Source organism: Aspergillus niger, assembly GCF_000002855.4.
Source record: "Aspergillus niger supercontig An15".
Lineage (NCBI taxonomy): Eukaryota > Fungi > Ascomycota > Eurotiomycetes > Eurotiales > Aspergillaceae > Aspergillus > Aspergillus niger.
In genome coordinates this window covers 1,559,188-1,579,089 of record NT_166530.1, presented here as the reverse complement: position 1 = coordinate 1,579,089, position 19,902 = coordinate 1,559,188, and the positions used below count along the sequence as shown (strand labels likewise).

Genomic DNA, 19,902 nt, shown 5'->3' with positions numbered 1-19,902 from the left:
AGTTGACTGCCTTTCTTATACTTTGGCACAGCGCGAAAAGATCGCTAGACTTCTCGACCAATGTGCTGCAGGCACTATATACCGCTTCCTTGCAGAGTAATGATATGAAGCTATTCAGCGACTAAAAGCAAACGTGATGTTTGCACTCAATACCAGATTCGCTACTCTTGCGGCCACAGTCTGAACAATGAATTTGGCAAAGTGTCCCGCTCACGCCAAAAAGGAGGACTACAGGTGTCCTTCCGGACAATGGGAGTACGGGGAAGCGAAGGGATGCGCCCATAAGTGCCGGGTTTGTTCAGTAGCTGAATCAAGACGGTAAGGTGGGTAGGCAACGAAACCCTTATACAGCTTTACAAAGCTTAAAGTCATAGTTTATTGAAGGGGCTGCGGGCATTCGAAGAACCCGTGTTGGACGCCTGGTTTTCTCTTCTGCACTTATATCCTTCAATATGTGTTGACAGCTTCCGTGTAGAGAATGAGAGGGAGTCGTTCTCCGTTTCCAGTGCGGGACCTATATCTCCTCGCACACTTGATGATACTCAGGGATCCTCCAAGGCACCTGCGATTATACTAAAAAACTAAGATAATAATACCTGCTGCCAAGTCAATTACGTCAAAAAGTAGGCTTATCGATGCCCTTTTGATAAGACAGAGGAGGCAGAACTAAATACAGGTAATGACGGTTCCTTTATGTTCCTTCCAACATGACCCTCGACATGCCATGACATGATCTAGTCAGACTCTATGCTACTCATTCTACCGGTAGTTAGTAAATCATCGCACATCGCTTTTGCCTTCCCCACGGGTACCCACAGATTATCAATCGCTTCTACTTGATACATGGCTCGGACTAGGGAGCTCTCTGCACAAGGTCTATTGTCTAGTCAAAAACAGACAATTGCACACTCAACAATCATCATTCCCATCATAAAACTATATTTATCTCATCGATCAATCCATAATAGTAGTTGACCCGAAACGCCCACGATGCGAGAGAGGAGCTGATCCAGAAGCAGCCAACGAGTCTATCATCATGAGGTGAACTAGCAGAGAGGTATAATGTCCTCGAAAAGGACAGAAACAAAAGAAGGAGCAGAGGCAAAACAGATACAGAGAAAGCATAAGCCATGCCAAAAGTCTACTGGGTCGCACACTGCGCAGTCGTCTCACCCTCATCATCATCCTCCCATGCAGAACCCCCCTCGGGGTCATGCGCCCCAAAGTCATCCAGATTGCCCTTGGGGTCGAACTCTACCTCGTCCACGGTGTCAGCCTGAATAGGGGGTTCCGGCTTGGGCAACAGTTCCTTGAGTTGCTCCAGAACAGCAGGGCTGGGCTTCCATTTCCCGTCGGGGAACTTGATGTTGACGACCAGGTACAGGTCACCACGGGCATCGCTGCGCTTGATGGGCATACCCTCACCAGGCACCTTCAGGACCTGGCCCGGATACAGAACCTCACCTGGGGTCTTGGGGTGCTGAATTTCGATTCCGCGACCGTCAAGGTGCTTGACTACCACCCGGGAGAAGCCCGTCAGAGCCTCGGCCAGCGTAACATCGATTGTTGCCGTCAGATCGGCAGCAGCCCTTCGGAAAGTCTCGTGCTCCTCTTCCACGATGTGGAAAACGATATCTCCAGGTTCCTGACCCGGCACCTGGTCGGCCTCGCCCTCGAGGATGATCTTGTCTCCTTCCCTAATCACAGTGTTAGTTACTGCACTCGAGGCAGTACGACACATAGCTAGACTCACCTCGCCCCGCGAGGGATGTAGATCTCCAGCAACTTCTTAGCCTCGGTGGTCTTCTTGCCCTTGCACTTCTTGCACTTATCCTTGTCGACAAAGTAGTCACCCGCTCCGTTACAGGTAGGGCAGGGAACCATAGCCGGAGACAGGAACTGACCCATCGGGCGCAAAATCTGCTTGTAACCTGCGAAGCAATACATTAGCCCGGAATTCTGCACACCAAGTCCCATAGGTATATGAACCTACCTTCACCATCGCAAGTGGAGCACTTCCTGGCCGTCGCCCTCTCCTTACCACCCTTGCCCTGACACAGAGAGCAAATCACATTCTTCGTGCTGGCAAACTTGACCGTCTTGCCCTTGTACAGATCCTCCAGGCGAACCTCATACTTCTGCTCCTCATCCGGGCTCTTGCGCGGCTTACGCGCATGCGGACCACCGGGCATTCCGCCCATGCCGCCCATACCTCCCATACCACCGAACATCTGCGCAAGAATATCATCCAAATCAGGGCCCGCGCCCATACCCGGTTCACCGGAGCCGTTGAAAGCGCCCATTCCATGGGTATCGTAGATCTCACGCTTCTCTTCGTCGTAGAGGATGTCGTAGGCTTCCTGCACGGCCTTGAATCGGACCTCTGCATCTTGTCTTTCGGCTTCGGGGACTTTGTCGGGGTGATTTGCTAGAGCGGCCTTTGGACCCAAAAAGTATTAGACTGTACTTCAATACTGTGTTCGATATAGAGAATCTGAATACCTTGCGATATGCCTTCCGGATATCATCTTTGCCGGCACTCTTGTCAATGCCCAAGACCTCTGTAATCCATCATATTCTGATTAGTCGCTGTTGTAATGTTGGCTTTCCGCATTTTCTCTCTGCAGAAATTAAGAGTAGACAATATATATACCGTAGAGGTCAACGTCCGCTTTCGACACTAAATCATACCAAATCAGTCAGCATACCGGAGGCTCAAGCTAGTAACATCTAAATTTTAAGCGATAGCGGGAACACATACTGATAGTAGGAAGTAGAGGGTAAGATTTTCGACGAACACAAGCGACGAATAAAGGGTATCAAAGATAACAGTATCAACAACAAGCAAAAGGATGAATGAGTAAAGTCTCAAGCCAGCAAAGCCGTGTGTTCCTGGCGACAAAGTAATTAGAGGAGGGAAGAGAAAAGAGGGAGAGAGAGCGGCTGAGGCCGTAAAAGTAAAAAGGCTAAAGCAATCGCGATAAAAGCAGCGCCCGATAATAATTTATTGCCGCCCCAAACCCACCAATCACATCACATATAATTGCGCTTTCCGCCTTTTCTGTCGGGATTTATCTTTCTTTCTCCGCCATTGATTTTCCCCAGCTTCAGCGCATACTTGTTACTTATATAGCATTAGCATCGGCGTTTTCGATATCTACCTTGTCACTCGCGATGCTCAGGCGCCCAACAGCCCCCACCATCTGGGCCCGTCGTCCCTGGGTCTGCACCCAATGTCAAGCCCGGTATTCCTCCGTCGCGCCGGGCTCGAATCTCCGCGCTGGCAATAACAACAATACCATCAACAAAAAAACTAAATTGCCTGACTCGCCGGCGAGGACTCGATTCGCACCGTCTCCGACCGGCTACCTTCATTTGGGATCTCTGCGGACGGCTTTGTTCAATTACCTTTTGGCGAAGCGCACGGGAGGACAGTTCTTGCTGCGCATTGAGGATACGGATCAGGTGCGGTGATTAGCTGGTTAAACAGCTTTGAATAGGTTTTTGGGAGGAGGTAGGAGCTAATTGGGGAATCTGCTACAGAAACGTACAATTCCGGATGCTGAGCAGAGGCTTTATGATGATCTTCGGTGGGCTGGATTGCACTGGGATGAAGGTGCGGAAGACAATATGTGCGGAAAGGAGCTGAGCTGGTTAGATGACTGACGGATGGTTGTTCTTACAGGTCCGGTTGTCGGTGGTCCGTACGGTCCTTACAGACAGGTATGATTGAGGAGACAGTGTTCCCTGTGCATCGGAGCCATTTACTGAGAGAAGCTTTAGTCCGAACGAACCGCCATCTACCGCTCCCACGCGCAGGAGCTGATCGAGAACGGCCACGCCTACCGCTGCTTCTGCTCCGCCGATCGATTGGACGCTTTCGCCAGACATCGCAGCCAAGCTGGACTGCCGGCCGGTTACGATAGGAAATGCGGGGAGGTCTCTGCGGAGGAGTCGGAAGAGAGGGCGGCCAAGGGTGAAGCGCATGTCGTTCGACTGAAGGTGGAAGGATACCCTATGTTCAACGATCTGGTGTACGGCAAGACGGGCCAGAACCGCTCGCCGAACAAGTTGGATTTGATCGAGCGTGTCTATGACGATCCCATTCTGATCAAGTCCGACGGACACCCGACCTATCATCTGGCGAACGTGGTGGATGATCATCTCATGAAGATCACCCATGTCATTCGAGGAACGGTAAGCTGCGGAAGATATATAGAAGAAGTTGCACAAGCTTACGCTCTACCCAGGAATGGATGCCCTCGACCCCCATGCACGTCGCGCTTTACAACGCCTTCAAGTGGACGCCTCCGCAGTTCGGCCACGTACCTCTCCTCGTGGACAAGTCGGGACAGAAGCTCAGCAAACGCAATGCGGATATCGACCTCAGCTTCTTCAAGGACACCCAAGGCGTTTTTGCTGCAACCCTCGTGAACTTTGCCGCTCTCCTGGGCTGGTCGCACACCCAGAAGTCGGATATCTTCAACCTTGAAGAGCTGGAGCAACTCGTACGTCCCTCTACCTCCTTCACTCGCTCACTCAAACCCACTAACACAAGCAACACAGTTCAACCTCAAAATCACCCGCGGCAACACCGTCGTGGCCTTCGAAAAGCTTTGGTTCCTCCAGAAAGCGCACGCCCAACGCTTCGCCTCCACCGACGGGCCCGAATTCACCGAGATGGTGACCAAGGTATCCGAAGAAGTCGAGAAGACCTACCCAGCCGCGCAACTGTACATACACCCACTCCCTTACCCTACAAACACATACTCAAACAAACCAACTAACCACTCACTCACAGCAACCCCCTCCTCCAATCCCGTTCCCTACAAACATACATCGCCCCCCTCCTCCGCGCCGACGCCAAATCCTACACCAACGCCGCAGACTTCACAACCCGCAACTCGACCTTCTTCACCCAATCCCTCAACCGATCCCCTTACACCCCCTCATCTACGACCAACACAATCCCTTTGACATCCCTCCACACCGCAAGCCTAGCACTCACCCTCGTCCCCCCGGCACACTGGACCCTCGAAACCCACCGCGCAAACATAACCGCCTACGACGGCACCACCCCCGACGACTCCTCTCCCACTGACACCCTCACGCCCGAAGAATCCACCAAAGCGCAGAAGGCAGCTGACAAAGCCTTCAAGAAGGAACTATACCACTACCTCCGCTGGGCATTGTCGGCTGGTGCACCGGGTCCTGGTATCCCAGAGACCATGGCTATTTTGGGTAGAGAGGAGACGGTGAGGAGAGTACAGGAGGCGAAGGAGTTGACGGCGCATTTGGTGCCGGGGCCGACGAGACGGGTTAAGCAGGGAGTGGAGAGTTTGGGTGAGGATCGGTCTTGGATGGGGTCGTTGGCTCCTTCTTCTGGGTCTTCTTAGGTGTATATGTCTGGCAGATTATTGTGTGGTAGAGGCTGAAGTATCTGAGAAGGGTAGATGGTGACGTGTGTAAGTAATAAGAATCAAGTGTATGATAGAAGTGTAGAATATGATCAGTACAGTTGAATCATGTTACAGCTTTGTATTTTATCGATCATACTATCCTACAACTCTTGATCTTCGAGTAAAAGTGGTAGAAAAGGAATAAATACTATCCATTGCTAGGACATGAACCATAAAGTAACTTAGCGGCTAAAAGAGATAACAAACCGCGCTGATATCACAACAGAAATAGAGTCAAAAGCATGCCAGGGACTTATACACACGTCCATAGAAGACAAAAAAGAAGAAAAACCAGAGAGCCACACCAAGAGAAGAGAAGATTCGAAGTCGGTAATCGAGCGAATTATCATAAAAAGAAATTGAGGGAGGAGTCGCAGCTGGAACACCAACCCCGTCTATCCCAGTCCGGGTAGAGGTAAATTATTCAAACTTAGAGCAAAAAGGCATGTTACAAAAAGACGCCTGGTTTTTCCGCAGTCCTTTTTCCATTTGTGACATCAGGTAACGACATGCTGAAGTCTGTCGCGGGTTGTCGGGCCCTGCCTATCACGCAGTGAGTGGCAGAGTGGTAGAAGTAAGTCGGACGCAAAGTAAAATCCAAGGTTGGGCGTCCAGATAAGCCAGAACATAACGCACGTGGTATAATTCCGAATTTTAACAGAAGAAATTAAGATGGTTAGCTGAGCGCATTTGCGCAAGTCATTGTTGATGCTGTGAAAAGCTCAACGATTAAATGGTGCGAGTGGGAACGGTGACAGAAAGAGTGCTTCAGGGTCATTCGTGAAATCGTCAACGTCGAGTCGTCTCGTAATCACGTTCTTTCAGAGACCCCTGAAAGTCTCAAATAAGTAGGATCATTAGTCAACGAAAGGCTATACGTGGGAGACTTCAATATGGCTCTAAGTCATCCGTCCACTCGGCGTCGCTGACTCGAACCATGTTCCCCATCTGGGGAGCTGGCTCGTCTGGGCTGACGCTTCGGATGCCTTTGGCTTTCTTGCCTCCAAGGGAGCGGTTCTGGTTCTCCTCAGGATCGGCCAGTCGCTTCCCATGTGCAGCACGAAGCTTCGCATAGTACACGTCGCTAGCGTCTGCTTCGGATTCCGAACCGTCATCGAAAGTCTCCCAGTTCTCTGACCCAGATACTGCGGTCTGCACCGTGGAGTTCGACACTTGTCTTGGCGCTGGCGGTGGGGGCATTTGCTGCAAATATGGGTTTGGCTTGGGGTAGCCTTGCATAGAGGAGCTCAAGGACAGTGACGAAGCTGAAGAGTGGGAAGATTGGGAAAATCCAGTGGAGCGTTGAGAGAACGCGGAAGAGCTGACAAAGGAGCGTTGGTTACGATCGTCATACACGTCCTCTGGGCTGACTGGCCGCACAAATGAATTCGACAAGGCGCTGGCAGATCGAGGTGGCTCAAACAGGTATGCCGCTCGATCCTCCCTCGACTCACCTCCGGTCAACGCGCGCATCCTCGGCGGTGGTGCACGAGGTGCCGGCATCTTACCGTTCACAGTACTAGATGAATATGTGCCTGGACCACCCCGGCGCGGGGAGTTGCTTCCATGCGGCATATTGCCCAGGGGAACACGAGCTGGAATTTTCGACGGCGATTTGGCCCCTGCCCTACCAGCAGCAGGTCCAATGGTGTTGTACTTTGTAGTTGGATGGGCAGTGGGTGTCTTGGAAGCCGAGCGCGGCGGCAAAGGCCCTCGCATGGCACTGCCAGGCCGAGAACTCATGACACTGGCCGGACGAGGCGGTTGTGCTGGGGTAGGACGTTTTGCGCTGGTAGGCCCAGGAGTCTTGGACCGTGGAGGTGGCTTTGCAACAACCGGGGTGAGTTCGTCGAGGTACCGTTCTCCATGGACGAGGAATGGCCGGCCATACTCATCCTCCCACCTCTCCAGCTCTTTGCGCAAGTCGGCTTCCACCTTGGGCAGCTCCTTGGCAATCCTCTTTCTCATCTTCTCTTCTCTTAGAAGCTTTCCAGGATCGCGTCTCTCGCCCTTGTTTCCGCGAGCCATAAGACGGGATGCGTCCTGACTCGAAACGGCCAGTGCTTCCCGCTCTGATAGGAGGCTCTTATGCTTCTCGATGAGTTGCAGAGTCGGCGCGCGCTGTTCCTTCAAGGTCTCTAGTCGCGCGATTTCAGCTTCGTGCGCCTCTAACAGTGCATCGCTGCAAACATCTGAAAAGGCAGGCGTGAAGTCAAGCATCTCTTCTTCCGAGAAGTAGAGGCTATCCCAGAGCTCTTGGAGTCGACACCGAGCATCTTCCACGAATAGATGCAGGTTCTGTCTCTTCAGCTCATTCAGGCGACTCAACTCGTCCTCGAACTCATTGATCGTCCGAAGTCCGCAGCCACGGTTCGCATTCATGAACGCTTTTCTGTCGCAGTCTTCGACTCCGAATCGTTCCCACAATGCTTCGACGGCGTTCTTAAGGTCCATCAGTTTGCGCTCGCGGCCCTTCTTCTCACCCAAGAGCTTTTCGCGCTTGGCCATCAGATTGGCCAGATCCGACTCATGGAGACCTAATTGCTCTGGCGATTCGCGATAGTATTTGACAATGTTGGTGTCTGTCTGAACCTGAGGCGTTCCGAGCTCGGCCCACAGCTTGATAATCTCTTCAGATGTGGACTGAACAAACTCCAGACGACGATGGTACTCCTCGTAAACGCGGGTGAATTCGCTGTCTAGCGCAGTGACGTAGGATGGCGAGAGGTCGAAGCTGGGTGAGATGGTTGATCCAGGAGCTGTCGGGGGAAGCTCAATGGCGACAAAGGTAGGTTCAAGATGCGACGCGTACGACTCAAGAGCCTCGACAAGTTCTATAGCCAGTCAACAATTGCGCGCCTTGTGGCGCTTAGGATTAACTCACTCCTGACTTGCTCGAAGCGCTCTTTGTGTAGTTTGCTCAATGCGTTGTGCTCCTCTCGGAGAAAGGCGAGGCAGCGATTCAGTGGGTAGCTAATGCGCAGTTCGTTGTGGTCAAGCTGGTACTGTCCGTTCGCCTTTTCATCGACTAAGGACTTCTCCATATGCTGGATTGCTTCGATGAGGTTCTGTGCCTCATCCTCCATATCTTTTTTCTCACTACAAAAGATTAGCCCTAGGTCATAAGGACATTGGAATGTAGGCGAGGCGCATACTTATCCACAAGTTTGAGGTGGTTGTTCAGCGTTTCAGACAACGCGCTGAAGAGCTGCTTTACAGTTAGTCGCGAGGGGTGCTGAGCATATCAGAAACAACCAACCTCTGCTTCTCTGGACTCGCGCTCATGGTTCGGAACGCCAATGTCATCAAAGATTCCATGCAATTGAGTGACGATGTTATTGACCTGAGTGGTCAAGTAGCTTGTATCGACGGCCATAGTGTTGTGTTTGTTTCCCACGCCCAAGCCAGGGGGGGTTATTGGTGTATTGTGGAGCTGATTGGCCTGAAGGAGGTTGTTTGAGTGCGCGATCGAAGACAAACTCGCCTTTAAATGGCGGGGGTCAGCGTCATGTACGCTCGGGGGGCGGCGATGCGCCTGGAGAGATTAGAAAGAGGAGCTGCGAGTTATCCAAACAGGCAGGATGAACAACGCGAGACTGCGATTGACAGCGAAGCGCCTCACGGGAAGATGAGTGGCATCTGCGAGGACAAGGGAAGACCCGCCAGATTTATGACCAGCTCAGCGAGATGCGGGTATATGCAAGGGTGACTGGGATGGAGGGGATGGAGACAGGCAGCGGTGATGGAGGGAAAGACAATAACAATATCCCTTTGGGGATTCTGCAGCCGCAATCCCGATCTGCTCGCCGCCTTGTTGCTCTGTTTGCTGCCGCTTTCAGCTGTGACCCCGTCGGCCCGGTAACCGCTGACTCAGCGCCGATCTCCGCCGCGATCTGCCGGGAAGTTGCTCACCGCCCGGAGTCACCTCACTCCATCTCTCTATCTACTATCCAGATCTCATTATCTACTGCTCCGCTTGACCTTTTCATTCCAATAATCAAAATCTACTTCTGATTTCAGCCAATCCGTGTTAATCACTTATCCCATTCCCTTGCTATTCCAATTACATCTTCTACTCTACCATCCACCATGCAGGCTGCCCAGCAGTCCTGGGGTACGTCCATCCCCAACCCCATCCCCACCCCCACTCCATCTCACAGCACTCTAACCCCATAACCACAGAATTCGAAAATGCCGTCACCCTCATAGACCCCCACCGAGACGCGCTCTACAAATACGATGAAGAGACACACAAAGCTCTTAGCGCTCAGCGCCCTTGGTCCAAAGACCCACACTACTTCAAATCGATCCGAATCTCCGCCGTCGCACTCCTCAAGATGGTAATGCACGCGCGGTCCGGCGGCTCCCTCGAAGTAATGGGCCTAATGCAAGGCTATGTCCTGCCCGAAACCTTCGTGGTAACCGACGCCTTCCGACTTCCCGTAGAGGGAACCGAAACGCGAGTCAACGCCCAAGACGAAGCCAACGAATACATGGTCTCATACCTACAGTCGTGCCGGGATGCAGGACGGATGGAAAATGCAGTGGGCTGGTACCACAGTCATCCCGGGTACGGGTGCTGGTTATCGGGCATTGATGTGACGACGCAGGATATGCAGCAGCTCGGGGGACCGTTTGTGGCGGTGGTGGTTGATCCAGAGAGGACGATCTCAGCAGGGAAGGTGGATATTGGGGCATTTAGGACGTTTCCGAAGGATTATACGCCGCCGAAAGGGGAGGGGGGTAGTGGTGCTGGGGAGGATGACTATCAGACGGTGCCGTTGAACAAGGCGGAGGACTTTGGGGCACATGCGTCACATTATTATTCGCTGGAGGTGTCGGTGTTTAAGAGTGCGTTGGATACGGAGATTCTGTCGTTGCTGTGGAATAAGTATTGGGTTGCGACGTTGAGTCAGAGTCCGTTGTTTACGACGAGGGATTATGGGAGTAAGCAGATGGTGGATTTGAGTCAGAAGATTAAGCGGGCCACGAGGGGCGTGGAGAGTAGTGCTTCGCGAGGGAATCTGGCGCAAGTTAAGGATCCGCAGTTGGAGAGGGTGGCGAGGGATGGGCAGCGGATTGTCTCGGAAGAAGTGAAGGGTTTGTTGGCGGCGGAAGTGAAGATGAAGCTGTTTCAAAATGTTGGGGAGGGGAATAGATCGGAGAAATCATGAGCTTGTGCTCAACTTCTGTTCTTATGAAAGGCTTATGAAGGTTCATTTGAGAACAACTCTACTATGAATGACGAGATGACTTAATGGATACATTTGCTGCTTCTTTCTTTTTGTTGTCTACTCAGTAGCAATTTGTGCTATCATTGTATTTGGTCGTATTACGTCTCGTTACCGCTATTCCTGTGCACTGATGACCATTGATGCATGTAATATGTGCTTTAATATGTACTAACACACTGCAGCAGGTGTATATGTCCATAGGAGAACAGATCAGCACAAGGGGACGACAAGAGGGGTAATCATGAATGAAAATGCCCAAAGCAAAGACCAATCCGTCAATAGTAGCCTGCGTCGTGATAAATCATCATCCGAACCGTAAACAAGCCTCTTTATAAGATCACAATCAACACCAGGTGAGAGACCACGAAAGCAAAGAGAATTTGTACAGAAGGGAGAAAGGACCCGAGCCATTGTACAGAGGTGATATGTTCGACACAATATGTAAAGTATCGGGAAAAGAAGCCGAAAAGAAATGGTGACCGTCAAGGTAGACTAGAAGACAAAAGAAATCGCAGTCGTATCGATACGAGACTGGAGTTGGTCGAGAAGAGATAAAGCGGAAATGGTGTCCGGCTATCAAGGAAATGATGAAATAAGGAACGACGGGGAAGAGATGGACCAAAGGAGTATAGGCCGGTGTCAAAGAGGGAGTCGTAGTGGATTTTCCCACAGTATAAGCCAGCAGTGATGGAGTTCCTGCGCTGCTATTTCTTTGGACTAATGGGCCATATTGGGCACCATTTTCTTAAGAATCAGAACCAGTAGTCCATGGACTGATGATCATGAGAGCTGAAAGTGACAGGAGCATCTTTCGGACTCAAGGTAACATTGCTCGAGCTTCTTGTGCAACGGCTGCCACAGTATTCAATCAGGGAGATGACGATCGTCCAGGCGAGGCCAAGAATCAGGGTGAAAATGTCGCATGATGTCCAGGTGAAGTGCTTGATTGGCCAGGTGGCGGCAGACAGAGATAAGGGAGAAACCCGTCGGAAGGGAGGTTCGGATCGAGGAATTTGGCGGCTCATGGGACCAGCCCCCTGAGAAATAAAGTTGCATGGCGTGGCTGGAGTGAATTGCGATCGCGCCATCGGACGTCGTTCAAGCATTGTGATAGGTGGTCGTTCGGGATCTGGCCGAGTGAATAGCAGGTCGACCGGGGTGGTGATAAGGAGCCCCGGCGGAGAAGCGAGAATCGAGGCGAGGCGAGCACTACAGGAAGCCCGATTCTGACAACAATCTACGTAGGGGAAAGTAGTAGGTTAGTCTTCACTCAAGCATCAAGACGTCTTCCAGAGCTCAATATTTCTTGACAAATGACCGTGTCGCCTAGGGAGATCAACCACTGGACGACAGGAACAGAGAAGGGAGGGGGAAGGGGATAGAAAAAAGCAGAACAAGCGACCTGATCAGCGCGTCGACACTACCATGCTCGCGAGAGTCAAGGCGCTCATGTCTCTACTGGTTTTGGCATACCTCGCAATTTTTTCGTCCTCCCGCTCTCTGGGTTCAACTTCCAAGCTCCGATCGTACATGTCGTGCACATCGCCTGCATTCTGCAGGTTGCTGAGGATATAGTCCTGCAATTCAGGGACCGGCTGGAGCAGGTACGGGACGTTCTGGTACTGCTGAATATCGCGGATGACCTCGGCGGTTTTGGCGCGCTTATTGAAATTGATCAACTCCGACGGAGTCAGGGATGGAATACCATCTTCAATGAAAGTCAAATCCGTCAAGTAGACACCTAAGCAGTCTGTTAGTCTCGAAACGATAGCATGATAACTAGAAGGCCGGGGCCTGCAATAAATGCATACCAAAGAAGGGGATACAAGGTGGATTAGCCAGATGCAGAGTCTCCCGATATTCACCAAAGTTCTTCGTGCTAGCCATGAGTCGGCGCATCTGTTCGAGAACGGTAGACGTGCGTCCGCTGACCTGAGCCCATGTGCGTCCAAGTCGATGAATAGGAGCCGTTCCAAGTGCAGAGATGATCGATGTCAGCGTGGAGTAATTGTTCAGAGCGCGGCATTTCTAGTAAGCGTCAGCATCTACCCTTGGCCGAGAGGTAAAAGAGGGGCAAAGGGCTAGTCCGTACATCTGCGACGTTAACGAAGTGTTTGATAACAACTACACGCTTCTTAACATCCGATTGATTGAGAATCATCTCCGCGACCCAGTTTGTCAACTGATTGGAATGAAGAATCAGTGCCTTCACATTCGAGGCAGGTTCCGGTTCGTCAGGGCCGACTTTCTTCTGCCAGGTCTTGTTCAAGCACTCCGTAGGCCGAATCTTCGAGTAGAGACGCGACTCGATAATAGTGAGCTGCCGGGCGAACTCTGTGGCATCGATGTCCAAGAACTTCAGCTTCTTCATGTTCTTCGGGATGATCGGCGTTGGCGCTGCAGTAGCCTGCGTAGGCACGAGACGCTTAACGGTATTATCTTGTCCACGGAGGCGTTGCTCTATGACAGCTAACAGCTGCGGTGATCCAGGAGTCTTTGTCGTAGCGATAGAATCCTTGGTAAACGCATGAACATGCTGAAGCAGCGCCATGTGTGGCTCATCATTGGGTTCCATCCAGAAATTCTCGAACCAACTCTTCAGGATATTGACCACGCGGAATCGAATGGGTTTTTGCTTTCTGTCGATCCACATTTGCATCTCGTCGTTGTTGAGACCGGGCGGGGGCTGAATATTGAACCGTTCGGTAACCATCTCGAAGAGCTCCTCTGCAGATGTAAATGAGCGGTAGGTTAAGAGGAACGTGTTGTTGAAGGAAGCATCAAGCTTGTCATGGCGAGTCAATTGTTCCACTAAGCCTGCCAATGTTCCACATTTCAAGTTGAGGCTATCATTCTTAGTATCGTAGAACACTTCACCTTCGTGATCTGTTTTCAGGAACCAGGGCGTTTCTTCCGGCTCGCGGACCGGTTCCCGCATTGCAGGTTCTCGTGGAATTGCAGCCGGAGGAGCCTGTCCAAAGAATCGCTGGGCCTTGTCCATGTTGCGTCGCACCTTCTCTGACGCGTTTTCAACCGAGTAAGAAGAGGGAATACCAATGGACTCGGTGGCGACTCCAGCTTGGGACTCCGACCTGCTGTGAATGGCCTTCAGCCCCGCATTCTCCCCACCCAGGCGACTTTCCGCGCGGAAGGCAGAAGGTTCGGGCACTTGTTCGAGGAGCAGTGAAAGGGAGAAGCCGATTTGGGAAACATAGTTCTCAAGCTGCCGGTGAACGCCACGCACGGCATTCAATCGGTCATCAAGCGAATTACCTCGTAGTTCTGCCCATTCATCGCCCAGTGGCGCCGAAACGGCTTGACAGCTGAGTACGAAGTCGGCAATGGCATCGTAGGTTCTTTGCTTTTGCAAGCTGAAATCAACCAGTTGTGGATTTTGGAAGCTAGTCCCGAGGGGTGCTAGGTTAATAGATTCAACTGCCGACATCCACGGGCGGAACTGCTCAACGACCTTGATTGCAGCAAGAGAAACAGCATTCGCAATTTCCTCGTGCTCTTTAATGGTAACAATCTTCTTCTGGTTAAGTGTCAGTCGCTCTTCCAGCCGACGAATGCTGCCAACAAAGGATCTCCTGAGAATATCAATGTGGTCTATAAGGGCCGCATCCAGGGTCACTGATGGCTCCGCCCGCGAATCATTTGCGTCGTGATCCAGAAACGAAGTCGGACCCGAATCACTAAGAGAGACGCCATTATTCTGCCAGCAGCCGCCCGAAAAGCTGCCCACGACGAATCCAGGAACAATGCGATGGATGGTCTCGCCACGCTGTTGTCTTGCAACCTCGACGTAGCCGTAGACGCCCTGCATCACACCATCTGCCTCTTGCAAGCATTTATTGATGGAATCCGGTCCTGGCCAATCGGCGGCCGCAATGTGGGACGAGAGCACGAGCTTCGAGAATTTTGACATCATATCCCTGAAGTGGGGATATAGCGCCTTGTTGGTGGAGATCACTGATGGGTTTCCGGAGTGATTGTCGGTCGTGTCCGAGCCAGCCGCCAGCAGCATGCGCAGATGGTCGGAAATATCCTCCGCTTTCCTCACATACTCAGAGCGGTCGCCGTTCAACAGCGTTTGCCGGTAGACCTCAACGGCATGGCGCATATTGTCAACAAGCAGAGGCCAGGTCAACTGAACAGAGAACCCGTCGTCAACGAAATGCGACGGAACTTCAGAGGAGACGGAAGGCCTGTGGATATTATCGGAGACGGAGTTGTTACTGCTCGTGGCAGAATCATAGAACTTGTGCGATGTCAGAAGGGACTGATGCGAACTTTTTCCGTCGTTGATGGACTTTGTCGCAGATGGTGGGTGCAGCGAGTCCATGGACGTCGCGGGTGAAACTCCGTCCAAGTAGGACTGGCGTCTCCGAGACATGGAATCGCGAGATGTAAGCATCAAGGACTCGCCTTCCGCTTCCGAAGCTGAGCCATCGTAATCATCCTCGTCCCGTTCGAACCCACGAGCCATCAGCTCCGGAGGAGGTCGCGTCTGGTCGGGCACGAGGAAGTTGTTGCGGTCATAAGGGCCAGTCTCGTTGACAGCGGGATTTTCGAACGGAAGTTCCATGGTACTGTAGCCGGTAAGGGTGTTGAAATAGAATAGACGGCCATCAGGTGTCGCCTGTGGGATCCAGAAGGCTGCCTCCTCCTGCTCCTTGGGAGCTCCTACGCCCTCGATAGGCAGAATGGGCTGCGAGTCGCGCGGATTGCCCGCTGAGTCAACATCATCACCGTCTTGTTCCTCCTCGTATTCCTCGCCAATGCCTGACTCCGCACTAACTTCCTCATTCTCGTGGGTCTGCGGTCCCTGTTCTTCAAGCTCGCCCAAGTCTGTTATCACAGTGCAGTAGTTACTGGGGAACCAGCCCCGCACACTATTGTCGATGACACCGTCCCACCAACCGGTCTCGAGCTGGTTCAATACCTGTATAATGTCGCCTCGGCGGAAGCTGAGACTGGTGTGATCGTCGGCATCGTAATCATACATAGCCCGCACGAACAGCGCCGGAGGCGGTTCGGGGCTGGGCGTATAGCGCCCATCCGTGGTGAGCTTCATTGAGGAGATACGCCGTGTGGGCGATTGGTTGGCGGTGAGGGAGGACTGTTGGAAGGATAGGCTATTCGCACGGCTCCGTGAGCCAGTGGTGGGGGTCGTGACTTGTTCGTCGGGGTACTCGAAAGTGGCCGTATAGGTGTTGGTCTTAGTCGCCAGCGCAGATCCGGTATCAACGGCCAATGGCTCTGCCACGCGGGAATCGAACATCGGGTATCACAACAAAATGATAGTTCGAACAGGAGTGAATCGAAGATCGGCACACTAACGTCCCCGCAACGGATGGCTGGAGGAGCTCAACGAAAGGCGTTGTTCATGACTAGAAGGCAAATAACCAGAATACAAGCAAGCGAGGCGGAGGGGCGGTTAACGGGGGAGAAGTCGAGAGGGTTGCAGAATTGGCTGCGGGAGTGATATACAGATAGCGGCGGTTGTGGTGGTGGTGGTGGCAGGGAAGAGGGCGAGTGAGATACGGGGGGGCAGAAAGTGGCAGGTGAGTGGGATAAGACACACTTGGGGTCTTGGAGTTAGGGGGGGGTAGTAGGTAGTGTCAGATCTGAGGTCAGAACACCATCTATCTTGAACTTGGAAAACCCAAGGGCAGTTCAACCTGACATCGAAGAAAAGAAAAGAAAGGAGCAGCAAAAGAAAAAGGAGAGTCGAAGCGACAGCAATCGCCAGGAGAGAGAGAGGGAGATTTAGGGAGGTTCCGACGATTGCCTTTGGGGGAGGTGGGCAGATTGGCATTATTGGTTTCTGGCTGGCGGTCGGCGGGAATCCCAAGTCAGTCCAAAGTGGAGTGACAATACCGCCCCGTACCGTACCAGCCCGTTACCAGATACTGTTCAGAGGAACAAGCAGACTCCAGTATTGTTCTTGTCGAGTTCAACTATCTACTATTACTATTACTATTACTTACTGACTGACGAACGGACTGACTGGCTTGACTTTAGAATCTCTGAGCACACTATTAGAACTTACTGCTAACTATGTATGCAAACTATGCATGCTGATACTGTTGTTGATTGTCTGTCACTCCTGCACTCTGCCACAAGTGCACACAATAGTCCCAACGCACATATTATTTCCAAGCTCACTCCCTTCTCTAAGGTAGGTACAAAGACCTCGTCAGTGGTCAAGCTCCCGTCCGACTTGCATGTGCAGTTTCTTCCTCTTTCTCTGTTTTCTTTTTCTCTTTCTTTTTTTATCTCATTCACCCTCCAGCGTCGCCACCCAACAAACGATCTAGAGCAGTCTTAGCCTATCATTAGCCTCTCTAACCTAGCCCTCGTGTCTTACCTTGAATGAAAAAGAAAAATAAAATAAAATAAAATCTCGCACTCAGACCAGTTAATATATGATAAACAAACAGAACACACCGTGAAGAATAAATACCGGTGCGTATGCCAGATTACCGCTTCTTACCGCGGGAAGCAAAGCACAGCAACAGCACGAGCCTTCTGAGGCTTCGGATGGCACCCGTACTCCATCAGACTCGATCCCTACGATTGGAAGACTGGGTAGGTAACTGGGTAACATCTTTCCCCGAACCATGGATGTTGTCTACGCGCTCCGTACCATCCAGATCCATCATTGGCAGCACATCGCGAGTACGTGCGCATTCCGAGACCCTAATGGGGCTCTTTGGGGTTAGCCAACCTAATTACTTAAGGCGTCTGGATTGCACGGTGGACTTTGCCGTGGCCGTAAGTAGTAGTAACTCGGTCCAACCAAAAACTCGCCGTCACAGATTGGCTGGGCCAGGGGGGGAGGAGGGAGAGTCGAAGGATGATATATCTGCTGATCATTGGTTTTGATGAAGCGTGTAAATTTCTGAATTATTCCAGCCACCACACCAGTAATCAGTTAGAGATGCTTTACTCCGCGAGTCAATAATACATTAGTCTTGGGTCTCGGGGGCAAGACGAAGGGGAGCTCAAACCGCGTCTTCTCAAGGAGAGTCCACACTCAACCCGCACGGCTGCCAATTCCGCTCAAAGACGATGGGAAGCACGTCCCGGTAAACCGTGGTATTAACCTTCTTATCCATCCCCAGCCCACTCTCTCGTCTTTAGTACCTATCAGAGAGTTTTAAACTTCCAGGCTCTCTCTCTTGTTACTAGTATCTTATTAGTGCCTTCGTTTCCCCATTTTTGGGTGGAGACGTAACTTGACTCGCGTCGCGCTGCAAGTGCATCTGCAACGGTCATAGCTTGCTGAGGCCATTGGCGATCTCAAGCTTGACTGGCGATAGTGAAACCAATATACGATGTTTAGAGACTAATAACACGACTTCCTGTGTATGCTATCTACTGTATCGTCTATCTCTACAGCAGAGATACCTGTCGTTCACTATGCTCGCACTGTCAAAGAACCAACCAACCCCTGTTCACCAACCGCCGCGGAAATGCAGGGCCTGAGGTCTGTGTCCAACAAAGCCACTGGGATATAGATAACAGGTATGGTACCTGATAAGTGATACTGTACTCATCTTTATGCTATTCTCGCATTGACACTTTTTGCCTTGGCACCCACTTCTCGGATGATATGTATGGTATCTAATTAGCAGGCAGTTGCCTTCTGATGCACTTTCGTATGACTGACTGACTAGTCATGAAGACATACAGTAAACGACACAGTACTTTCTGGGCTAATTTGACCCATCATATCTAAAGACTCAGCATAACGCTTAGACACCTAGCGTCCGAAAGTCAAATGACTTGGGAGCTAACGGACGCAGGACTTAATGGTATACGTCGATCACGCAGTTTACTTCTGACAGTGGCTTCACACCAGACCTGCAACAAACTCAAAACGATATCCTGTTTATGACTGGATCACGCTCATGCTTGGCTTTATGCTTAAGGACATTTTGGTCTAACTAGTAGGAGACATACTGCGGTTATAACAATAACCACAGACACCGGTCGATCAAGTCCAGTCGGAATTGAAATGACTAGGGTTCGATATCAGCGTGCAGAAGGATCTGCGGCCAGGGAGCTGTCTTGCAGGGGGTGCGGTTGTCTGCAGAAGTGTCAGACTTGAGCTTACTGGTAGGTTGTCTGTTCTGCGTGGTGAGTCTTTGCGAGTGTTGTAAATTGAGCATGGCAGTGGGTCTGTTAGGAGATATCAGCAGAGTGTTCAAGAAGCAACTACACAGAGATGTAGTGTGTTTTGTGTTGACTGTCAGCCTATAAAATACCAGATTTCCGGATCCAATTGCTCATTATGGGAAGACTGAGGATACGCATTGGATCATTATTCCTTCGTGTTGATCATATGCTCCTAGGTATGCTTCAAGCTCGAACACTCCAGTATCTAGGCAAAGGCACTAGCAATTCATCTCATATCTCAATTTGCTTTTTACATTGACTGACGCGCTCCTTCATCCAAACGAGTGAGGTATGCTCCATGCAGGATTGTCTGACGTCGACATGTGACACAATGCCATTCAATTAGAAGCTCCATGTTATGGCTAGTCGGTGATAACAGCCATGAGGATAAAACGGTGACAAAGCAATGATGTCCATGACCTCAGTATCAGTTTTGCATCGTGGGAGCAATGTAGCCTCATCTATCCAGCAATTTATAACGCTCATTCTCCTACAATCCTCCGAACCTTCGGTGTATCAACCTAGTCCGTATATGACCTCTTTCACTATAACTCTGCAGATCATGCGGGTATTCAAACAGTTATATTCCAAAAACCACGGGCATACAACATTAAAGCATCAACATTATATCCCAAGCAATACAGGACTACCATACCCAAACATCCAAGCATCCAGAAATCCAGAGGTCGTATCAACATTACCCCAATCCATACGCCCAATACCAAAACACCAGGCACTATTCTCACCCCTTCTAGCCCCGAAAGGAAGTAAATCCGATACAGCCCCCTATGATCAGATACCTAGCCAACAGCAACAATCAAGCCACCCCCAATCTCGCACATACTTGGTCATAATCTGCAGCCAGATCATTTATCCACCATTACCTACTACATCCTCACTAACATGGATTAGTCTCCCATCCATTCTTCAGTACTAGCTCAACTTAATCCCTCAAAGTAAGCATCATCACCCACGTGCTATAGAAACCGTCAGACGGACCGTAACTTAGCTAGTTAGGACTA

The 19,902-nt window shown here is 51.1% G+C and overlaps 5 protein-coding genes across 5 annotated transcripts; 2 read left to right on the top strand and 3 right to left on the bottom strand.

Annotated features, from left to right (window-relative positions):
- Positions 1 to 734: 734 nt before the first annotated feature.
- An15g06690 (uncharacterized protein) lies at positions 735 to 2,759 on the bottom strand (the record flags this gene model as incomplete). The annotated part of the gene is made up of 7 exons (XM_001397160.3): positions 735 to 883; positions 1,174 to 1,697; positions 1,754 to 1,931; positions 1,994 to 2,438; positions 2,503 to 2,561; positions 2,654 to 2,680; positions 2,756 to 2,759. The coding sequence occupies 7 exons, from the start codon at positions 2,757 to 2,759 to the stop codon at positions 735 to 737; spliced, it is 1,386 nt and encodes a 461-aa protein (XP_001397197.3).
- A 415-nt stretch (positions 2,760 to 3,174) lies between these two features.
- On the top strand, positions 3,175 to 5,396 carry An15g06680 (uncharacterized protein; the record flags this gene model as incomplete). Its single annotated transcript, XM_001397159.1, has 7 exons — positions 3,175 to 3,465; positions 3,544 to 3,616; positions 3,686 to 3,723; positions 3,784 to 4,197; positions 4,251 to 4,508; positions 4,567 to 4,733; positions 4,802 to 5,396. The coding sequence occupies 7 exons, from the start codon at positions 3,175 to 3,177 to the stop codon at positions 5,394 to 5,396; spliced, it is 1,836 nt and encodes a 611-aa protein (XP_001397196.1).
- A 951-nt stretch (positions 5,397 to 6,347) lies between these two features.
- Positions 6,348 to 8,835, bottom strand: An15g06670 (uncharacterized protein; the record flags this gene model as incomplete). The annotated part of the gene is made up of 4 exons (XM_001397158.3): positions 6,348 to 8,293; positions 8,344 to 8,558; positions 8,615 to 8,667; positions 8,719 to 8,835. The coding sequence occupies 4 exons, from the start codon at positions 8,833 to 8,835 to the stop codon at positions 6,348 to 6,350; spliced, it is 2,331 nt and encodes a 776-aa protein (XP_001397195.1).
- Positions 8,836 to 9,548: 713 nt separating this feature from the next.
- On the top strand, positions 9,549 to 11,012 carry An15g06660 (uncharacterized protein; the record flags this gene model as incomplete). The annotated part of the gene is made up of 3 exons (XM_001397157.3): positions 9,549 to 9,573; positions 9,642 to 10,559; positions 10,876 to 11,012. The coding sequence occupies 3 exons, from the start codon at positions 9,549 to 9,551 to the stop codon at positions 11,010 to 11,012; spliced, it is 1,080 nt and encodes a 359-aa protein (XP_001397194.3).
- Positions 11,013 to 11,445: 433 nt separating this feature from the next.
- Positions 11,446 to 15,977, bottom strand: An15g06650 (uncharacterized protein; the record flags this gene model as incomplete). Its single annotated transcript, XM_059744774.1, has 5 exons — positions 11,446 to 11,902; positions 12,167 to 12,434; positions 12,505 to 12,721; positions 12,786 to 15,544; positions 15,590 to 15,977. The coding sequence occupies 5 exons, from the start codon at positions 15,975 to 15,977 to the stop codon at positions 11,446 to 11,448; spliced, it is 4,089 nt and encodes a 1,362-aa protein (XP_059602623.1).
- Between the last annotated feature and the right edge of the window lie 3,925 nt (positions 15,978 to 19,902).